This window comes from Salvelinus alpinus, chromosome 25, assembly GCF_045679555.1.
Source record: "Salvelinus alpinus chromosome 25, SLU_Salpinus.1, whole genome shotgun sequence".
Classification (NCBI taxonomy): Eukaryota; Metazoa; Chordata; class Actinopteri; order Salmoniformes; family Salmonidae; genus Salvelinus; species Salvelinus alpinus.
In genome coordinates this window covers 17757598-17767821 of record NC_092110.1, presented here as the reverse complement: position 1 = coordinate 17767821, position 10224 = coordinate 17757598, and the positions used below count along the sequence as shown (strand labels likewise).

Below are 10224 nucleotides of genomic sequence, written 5' to 3'. Positions count from 1 at the left end.
CACAGTGGACCTGATGGCACATCACATTCAGCTCTAATGAAGGAGCCCAGTGCCTGAGGCTTAGGCCTATTCCTCCTACACATGCTGTACTGCTGCACCATGGCTCCACTTGTGGAACTGAAAGGAGGAATGCTCTGTGTGCCAGATACAGTAGACTCACAGTTTATGTGTGTATCCATGTTAACTGTCCAGTGTGAACGCACCGTGTTCGGTTGGGATCCGAAGTGCAGAATTCAGGCGTGATTAAAAGCCTTGTTGGAGTTTCCGCAAGAGATTGAATTCATATTCTATTTCCACCCCTGTAGAGGTGACATTGATGGCTTAATTCCTGTATGGCACATAGTAATCTCCCGTGTGTCCATCCTTTACCAGACATATTGTCCCTAGATTAACTGGCACATTCACTTTGGTGCCTTTGTTATTGGCTGTTAGCCAATCAGGCTATAATTTTTCTTTGCTTGCAGTCACATGGTAGATTTCTTGCAAATTTGGTCTAAAGAGTCTATTTTGTAAATCAAAGGTGTTCTGCACATTATTTGTGAGTGGGAGGCAGAGTGCAGAAAATGCCTAACCTACATTTGAGTCCCTGGCACTTTTTTGAGACAGACTTGTTTATGTGTCTCCTGTAAATCAAATACAGTGGGGTTGATCAAATAACAGGTTCCTGCTTTATTTAGAGTTCAAATGAGGTCCAAATGTTCCTGCATATTAGATTCAAAGGATATATTTATATACAGGGAATCCCAAGGCATAACTAGTTTCAAGTTTATTTTAGTAGTATGGTAGCTGTAGGGCTAGTATAACATATTATTAGAAAACTATTCAAAATGTAACAACCGCATCACTTAAAAATATGAACTGCATGGCTGTAAATGGTAAATATTCACTCCACTGTATTTGGTAGTCATGGTAGGTTGGTGGTCATGATAGGTTAAGAAACAGTCCCAAATGACAACTGCCTCTGGGATGCAGACTGCCCCAGGCCAGGGTTCCTCGTGCTATAGCCCGGCATAGCCTTGCAATCTTGGCAATCAGGATCTAATGCTAGCAGCAACTGGTTCAGATTAGGCCCAGGAAATCCTCCGTGCTCTCTGTTCAAAACAATTTACCCTGACATGAGCCGAAGGGGTCGAGGGGCAGAGGAGTTGTCCTCTGTTACCAGAAACTTTTGGAGTGCAAGTGAGACATTTTTCAAAATATGACGCAGATATTTGGCCCATAAAGTACGCTATAAATGTTATTGTCCTTTGAGGATTGCTTTACAGCCTAACGCGGGTGTAGACCCTACACAAATCAGTCTTACATTTGCTTTTTCGATATATTCGAATGACAATGATTGCAACAGCAATTATTCATATTATTACAGTAGTGTTATTATTTGTATATTGTTTGTATTATTCTAAGACAATTTTAGTAATATGCTAATAACTAAAATAAGAAGCAGATTAGGCTACTGTTGTTATTATTGTTGTTGGTGATGGTGGTTTATCATTGAGCTTTCAATTCCCATCATTATTATAGGATAGTTAGCCTATAACATGAGTGATAACAGGGTTCAATACTAATTGTATTGTAATTCTAAAAGTTGTGCATGATGTTGAACAAGGATGAAAGAGGAAGTATTTAAAAAACATAAATCAATTTCTAGGTTTATTTGTTCTTTGTAGTAGGCTACAGATTAATGTAGAATCACGCCTTCCGCAGATGGTGTTGCTTTTCCGTGGCCCAGAACCGACAGAACAAACACTTGGAGAGAGGAAAGTAAACACCTCAACACAGACGTAATGATCCGCAGCGCTCATGGAGCACCGGCGAGAACCAGGCTTCTTCGCCTTGGGAAAAACATGGCTTTAAATATCATCGACAAAACTCCTCTGTTGTGCATACCTCGTGGTCCTTTTTTTTATCGAATTAAAACATTTTGGGGCCCACATTTTACAGTTCCCAATCCGGATGTTTTGTTGTTATTCTGAATCGATCATGTTTTGAGTTTCAACACCATTAACATATCTGAAATCCCACGTTGGGTGAAAATTAAAGCATCAATTTCAAGGAAAGATTAAATATGTCCATTTTGTCTGGAGAGTTAAACAGAGAACTTTGACCGTGGTTTCTATCCATCCAAATAGTGACATAGAGGCCTAAGAAACTAAATGTGCTTTTCGAATACACCCTGCCCAAAAGTTGAACAGATAGTTTGAATTGTTTGCTATCATGGACGTGCGTAAAATGTAGATGGCTCAATGCTATACCAAGGAAGAAAACCTGACCAAAATGTTTTGGTTTATTATAGCCCATATTTGTTCTGCATGCCCTACATATCTTTGAGGGATGAATATAGGCTATGATATAATGCTATTTATTTTATTGACTGGACATACAAATAATACACATTAAACAAATTGACGTCTCTTTTTGTTTTATTGGAAACTAATAGGATTTTAATGAAAACGTCGCTTCTTAGTTTCCATAGCAGGAGGTTGCTATAAATTTTATCTGAACAAAAAATATCATAAATTAAGCAAAAGGGCAGTCCAGTTTAAGTGTCTCGTTGACTTAAGAGTTCGTAAAAGGGGGTTTGATTGTATTTTCACGGGAAGGAGGGTACCTCCTAAGTCAGGATAAGCGCATAAAATAATTGCGTTATAGTTCTAACCAAATTTAACGACAGACAGAGGTCAGTCTAGTTATAAGGTACCATAGTGTAATTTCATATATGTACTCAAGCTGGTAGAGTTATCAGTCTTTTCAAAGATAGTATCAGTTTGCCTTTAGGAGCCTAGATCCACAAGGCTCGATGTTAGAGGTCCCAGCAACGAGTCTTGGAGTTGGTGCGGGTGTCCGTGCATTCCATGCACCGGCTGTGCGCCACCGAGACCCGTCATAGGGTAAGAGGAGACGCCGGGGTGACTCATATTTCCCTGGAGCAAAAGCACAGAGTTCTGATCAGGGCTTTGTGGTGGAGAGAACTCATCTTCCGAGCTGGACATGAGCGACTTGCCGCCATCGAGGGGAGACAGCTGGTTCTGTTTGTTGTTGCCGGAGTTGTTGTTTTCGCTGTTTTCTCTGAGAAGGGAAGATATGTAAAAACTTTAGAAATATAAATGTTTATAGCATACTATCATACCACTTTGAGGAATATAAAGATGTTGACACAAAAAGAAACAAGTCAACATATAGCCCAACCAATTCCTAACACTCGCATTGTCGTGTAACTATTTTAACTATGCAAAAGTTGAGTACTGTCATCATTGGTTTGTTGCATGATTTCGTGGTGGTGATTTTCGGTTGTGAATAAACAATCTTGGACCCAGGTTTACAGAATTGATAGGCCAAATACAAGCTAGACATTTCAACCATAAGCCAAGAACAAGCCAATCCAAAATTGGTTTAAACTTTAGGGTAATGCAATTAAAAATATATTCAATCCGTTTTATTATTTTGACATTTCAATTGCAAAAGGGAAACTTTTGATCACACGCAATACTTTTAATTATTGCATTAGAATAATATCTTCTATCATACTGATTCGATATCTTGACCACTGAAACCGTGACCTGTAGCTCCAAATGTACATGTATCACTGTCTAAATAGCTATAACTTATTCTGATGCCAGAAATATTTAGAACACTATCGAAATTATAAGTCAATAGTTTGTCATTGGTTCCATTTCAAACGTATGTTGGCCATAGGTTTTTGTTTTGGAGTATCACACTAAATGTTTGAAATGTAATTTACAGTGGATAAATTGTAATTTAAAATTGTTAAAACCCTTTAGTATAAATATATTGTAATATTAGTTGGGCCTTCTAACAATCAGCAAAAGGGCATGTCACTTTAAATAAATTAGTTGGGAATTTATTCAACACAATTCCAACTCTGGTAAATTACGCATGTGATTATGTTTAGTTTATTCTTTCCTACTATTAATCGTACTATGGCAACATTTGATTGTACTTTTTTGGTCAAAACATACCTTTCTTTAGCTTCTGCGGCTCTGTCTCTCTGGCGTCTGTTTTTGAACCAGTTGCTGACCTGCGTAGTGGTCAGTCCCGTGGCCTCGGCCAGCTCCCTTTTCTCTCGCGGGGAGGGATATGGGTTATGCGTGTACCACTCTCTAAGAACACCCCTGGACTTCTCCTTAAAGCAATAGCTGGTCTCCTCGCCGTCCCAGATCGTGCGGGGCAAAGGGAATTTCCTTCTTACCCTATACTTCCCCACGGCTCCAAGCGGTCGGCCGCGCAATTTCTCCGCCTCCACGTAGTGCGCTTTCAGCCACAGCTGCTGCAGCTTGGGATGGTTGTGCGGGGAAAACTGGTGGCTCTCCAGGATCTTATAGAGCTCTCTGAAGTTCCCTCGGTGGAAGGCCACCACCGCCTTTGCTTTCAGTACACTTTCATTCTTGTGGAGGTGGTCACAAGCTGGGAGAGACCAGAGAAAACGACCGAGCCTCTCCAGGTTACCTCCTTGTTGCAGGACCTCGCAGACGCAGGCGACTTGCTCCTGGGTAAACCCAAACGAAGGTAGTATTGACATGATGTCGGGTCTCAATCCCCAGCCCAACGCCGATATCCAGAGGGATGCTGTTTTTCTGTCTATATATTCTTCACTGGTTTGTTATTGTGTTCCAGAACCCAGTGCAATCCGGCGTCCGGACAATATCCACTCCACCCTTGATGCGCACGGGAGATTCGGATGTTGATTGTTGGGACAATTTGTTCCTGTTGGAGATATGTCAGGCTTAAAGAGAGCGCTGCGCGATTCGTTGATTGGCTCTCCCACTGCCCTATACCCTGGCAGCCGAGCAGAACTGGGTTTGCAGCTCCGTTTCCTCCCTGGAGGGAGTACGTCAGGGGCTGAAATTGGAGCCCCCCACCCCATACTCCTCTCCAGCTTTAGCTGAGGGAGCAAAGGTACCTAAATGCTAATCAATTATTACAGACTTCTTAAAGAGCATTTTTATCATTCTCTTCATGCAGGACCTCCCATGTTTTTGGAAAGTTCCAGACAAGGCTTGAAGTGAAGTACAAGAGATCGATGAATATAGCTGAAGTAATTTATTGCATCACCATGCATTATTAATTATTGTCACCGTTAACCCCCCTCATCTTGCTACCGAGTTAATAGCACGCAGATTGTGTATTTCTCTCCTATTTTTCATAGTCCATTAATTATCAAGTAGTGTATTTTATGAGGTGATATAATTTAATAACTTCCTATGATAGTTATTACGTGCCATTACGTAGGAGTGCCTGCCAAAAAGGTTGGGGCTTTTAGACAGGAAAGAAACGTTAAGAAACGTACAGGTATTGATAATGTGAATAAACATCTTATTCCAAAAATAACTTAGGATAGTTCTTTGTAAGGCTTCTATGTCAATATTGCAAGATGGTCTATTGATGAAAGATATATGCCCAGGCCTTATATTGTGGAATAGTCGTCTAACACGTGTAGGATATTTTACTGAGCTTTCAACTGAGATTTGCAAACGGCATCGTGTTGTATAGAACCTGGAATCTGATGAAATATATTTCCTCTAACTTTGTCTAAATAAAGGCCCCAATGAACCAACAGTTATGATATTCAGTTTGTGCATCAGTAATAACGTATATGCCTTATATTTGATTGGTGGGGAATGCCTCCTCTTTACGCGTTTCGATGGACATTTCCATTGATATTATTATTATGTCTTTTTTTTATGTAATTTTTTTGCAGCTTGTTTAATTCTTTCAATTTCCAAAATCCTTGCCTAAACCATTAGTCATCCATATAATCATTTTGATGTTCAGTTATATCTGTGTTTCGATTTTTTTTTTTCGTTTCGATTTGCATCAGTACATTTTAGGCTACTAATAGTACTGCATTAGTTGTTAATTTATTATGGTGTGAAATCTTTATATTTCTACGAAATTATGTACATTTTGATTCCGGCCTCCCCAAGGTTATTTCCCTGGAGATAAATCGTCTCTCCACTGCTGTCCTCAATGTTGTGGCGTGAAACATAAAACCTGTCCATTAGTAAATGAGTTCTGTGAGTCACGGGCTCTTGGTCGTTGAGTCGTTGTTTTGAAGGATAGATCAAATTTCTTTATCTTTCCCAGGATTTGCAACTTGACTCTCCGGCAACACGTTGAGAAGTAGACACCGGAAAGGAGCATTTCTAGGGCAGCCAATATTATTTCCAATATTATTTATTCTGTCCGTTAGGCCTACATCTTTAACCAATATCTGATTTTACATATGAAATATAGATCTCGGGTTAAATGTTATAGGTAATTTACTGTTAACATATTTGGTATTCTACACACCACTAGGCCTACCAGTTATAAGGGTTTAATCGAGCGTTGGTTTAATACATTTCTGTGGTTTTAGACACGTGTAAAAACTAACCTCGTGCTTGGATGAGAGGCGAATCTAGAATATCCAGCTTCATCTGTTTGAAAATAATGGCCTATACCATAAAGATTATAAAATTGATTTAGGGGCACTTTTGTAAATGGACCTTCTATCATAAAAGCAAATGAACGAGGGTATGCAATAAATGAAGTGTAAGACCCAACCATTTGCTGAGATTATTATGATCTCAACATAACTGCCTCCTGATGAATTCATGGACAGTAATGTATAATTGCTCGACCTATTCCCAGTTGTATTGATTATAAAGGAAAACAATATCAAACGAGCATCCAAAGTATAGCCTAAAATTGGCTGAGAGATGTGCATTCTGTCATGCAAATGAGAACATACAGGAAGTTATGAAATACGTTGAGGTAGGCTATCGAAAACGAAGGTCCCATCATTCAGTGAATAAAAGGTGCATATTGTGCGGTTGGCTGGTCGGTCCTCGACATTAGGCGGAGGCCTATGGGGTTCGCTACGCTCAGTTCTCTAAACCCCAGCGCTCCAGCAAATGAGCTGTCTTATGGGCCGCTCTCAGGTTTCTCTAATATCTCTACCACATTGCGCCGCGCCTCCTCCTTTAACCCGAGAAGCCAGGGGGACGTGCCCAATCTTAGTTCAGGTCATGATTATTTCAAGATGTGGACTCCCCTCCACTGCCCCCGGGCAACGATGACGATTGGCGACGTCTCTGCTACTGCACACAACGTCGGTGGATGGAAAATGAGAGGGAGAAAGAAAACAATCCACAAATACATACCGAGAAAGCACTTCATAAAAACGTCACCATATCTCATATCAAACCGTCTATATGTGGCGTTTTGTGACTGAAGCTTTTTTCTTTATAAAAAGGAGAAGAGAGTAAAATGATGAAAGTCCAACAAGGCCGGGTTCACACAAGCAAGCAGATGGTTTTCGCTTAATCAAAACTGCTATTTCAGCTGTTGACTGGAACAATGCTGATACTGTTCAAATTGGCTGAAACATTTGGAATGTAGCCTATGTAGTCCATGGCTTTCCTTAATATATCTAGCCTACTTGGATAAATCAAAATAATTCGAGACATAGCCCAGGCCTAATAATTCATTGCTGTAAAACTTTTTTTCAATTAAAAGGTGGGCCTATAATATTTGACACCCCGTATAATTCGTTGCATAGGCCGATATATCTTCAAACTATGCAAAGTATGCAGCAAACATTTTTAAACAAAAATGAGTGCCGTTAGGCAACTTCAAGTCTGGCTTAGATTACTATATTTTTATAACACTAATGTTGTTGTGTCTGTGTAAATACAATTTTAGATTTTTTTGCAGAATCTTTTGATAATTTAACTCACTCACTTGAGACGAAGTATAGGATATGTGATTATTAATTACCACAATAGGACTTGTTTTCAATACTATTAGTTTGAATTGGCCTATAGGCCCTGCCCAGACCTACTTTTTTGTTGTAAAACATACAAGCCTATTCATCACTTTAAGTGCAATACACCGAATTGGTTGCTTTCTCAAAACACAACTGTTGACATGAGTGAGTTAAATGAAATTGGAGCCGCAATTATCAGCTTAACAGAGTTTCCTGTCATGTTAGAAAATTAGCCTTGTATAAGAGCACTGCGGTCACCTCCCATCAAAATCATTACGGCTCACTTTCCTCGCAGGGCCACCTCATAGGCTACAAAAGGCTATATAGCAGGTTAGTAAACCAACTTTGGTCCTGATGTTGTTAAACGATCATTCGATTAAGAGGCTTTACCGTAGCGTTCTATGTAATAAAACAACCACAATGTTCTGAAATGTGTTGTCCTCATTTTCTAAACCACTTGACCATTGGTTTCAGACAATGTGTAGGTTACTGGTAGGGAGGGGGCGCCAGTTTATAAACAACAACCCCATGACGTTATGCACAGATCGATATTTGAAATTCACAATGCCTAAAACGGACTATTTGGAGAGAATATTTAGTGTTCATGTTTTTATGTGCTAAATTAAGTTTACCATTATCTTTAAAGGCCTATGAGTGTTGGTAACACAACTAATAAAACATCTATAGTAAACATTGATTGGGCAGGTGACATTTGGCATGGGGGAAAGGAGCTGTCATGTTTGTATTGCTTTCAGACAAAGTCAAACTCCTTAATAGTCATATGAGTCTTATTTGCGTCCCTCCTGTTACAGAGTGGTGTGTTTCTATGGGAAATACAATTTCACCAGTGTGGTGTGGCGATGATGCGGACTCCCAGCTGTTGCCTCTCTCTCAACATATCCCATTTCAGTGGAGAACAACACCCCAACATGTGTGCGTGCACCGGTACGCGTGTGCGTGTGTGTGTGTAAGGGGGGGGGGGATATAGATATGGGTGGAAACACACTGGCATGTGTAGTGCACGTTTGGACCGTTTTTACGCATATGTTATACGTTGCGGTTATAGTGCAGAACCGAGCATTAAATTGCCCCAGGTCGCACCTTTCCTTTTATTTTTCGTTGTGGATGGAGGACTGAACATGTGCAGATATTTTCTCACGCCTGATAACAACTCAATTATCTGATGTCGAAGTCAAATATTGCGTTGTGGTTTTGATGGCGAGAACAACTTGGCCTATAAGCTAACCTCAGTCGTTCCCAATGGATTTTAGGCACACACACATCTCACATTATAAACGCCATAGAGGGCGCGTTTAAACATCAATTTATAATTGTACTTATATTTGATAACTTTAGGTTCATTTATTTACATTTCACTTTCGGAACCCCACAAATGAATCTCCGTGGGTAAAGCATTGGTGGTGGGTCTTTTGGAACAGCGCAGCACCCAGCGACCCCTGGCCTCTCATTAGTGGGACGTGGAGCAGCGGAGTACCGCGCTCCCCAGGTCATGTTACATATGGCTTGCAGTCTGCTGCGCCGCATTACATGTCAGCTTTGAAACCATCCAAGAGATCAGAGGTCACCGTTTTTAATAAGGCCTCGGTTCTGGGGGGGTCCCTTCTTTTACTGCTCGCCCGCGCATGTTTTACAGTGCACGTTTTAAATTGTGGACGAAATTATACATCTTACTTGTTCCACTTTTTGGTAACATTATTATGTGGTTGGATTGGTGTATTTGATGGTGAGCGATAGCCGCTGGACACATCTCATGTATAAAGTGTGTTATTTTAAAAGTGACATATCTATAAGTTACTTTTTAAACTTTTTTTTTCTAAATATGCAATACATCCATCTATTAAGGTTGCGTTGTAGGCTATACTGTAATACAAATAATGTAGTAATATTGCAAACAGATGTTCTTCAAACTAGTGTTTAGTCTTCCTTTAAAAGGACTGACTGTGCTGTTCATTTTCTTCTAATCTACAGGCACAATAAAAAGGGGAAATTTGAAGCTTTCTGGGGCCCACACCCCATGAGACCAAGAGAACATTGGCTCCCTTTTCCAATCAGACTTTGTTCAGTGCTTCGACAAAGCCGTTTCACCCTCTTCAATATTACAGGAGGCATCACCTGATACCTAACAATCAGCTAATCCAATGCCATGGCGACAAAGTCACCAGTGCACAGGTAACCATACACCAGTTACCTGCCTCTCCTTTTTCTCCCCCACTCTCCCCCTCTCTCTCCATTGAGTGAGCAGAGACAAACACCTTCTGTTTATTTGGGTCATCCGTATAGAACCCATAAAAATGATCTCCGAAGAGGATAAGACCTGAAGTCCAGTCTCAAAACCACTATACATTCTCCATCTACCTATCCACCCATGCATCCATTCCCCCGCCCCTTCTCCCCCCTTTATCTTAACTAGCCTTACTTAGGAGCCGGCGGAGTGAATC

At 40.4% G+C, this 10224-nt stretch overlaps 1 protein-coding gene across 1 annotated transcript; it reads right to left on the bottom strand.

Annotated features, from left to right (window-relative positions):
* Positions 1-2343: 2343 nt before the first annotated feature.
* LOC139553508 (homeobox protein six1b) lies at positions 2344-4725 on the bottom strand. The gene is made up of 2 exons (XM_071365918.1): positions 3978-4725; positions 2344-3066 (listed from the first exon to the last, which is right to left on the bottom strand). Exons 1-2 carry the CDS (start codon positions 4535-4537, stop codon positions 2772-2774), a joined length of 855 nt encoding a protein of 284 aa, XP_071222019.1. The 5' UTR covers positions 4538-4725; the 3' UTR covers positions 2344-2771.
* Positions 4726-10224: the final 5499 nt, after the last annotated feature.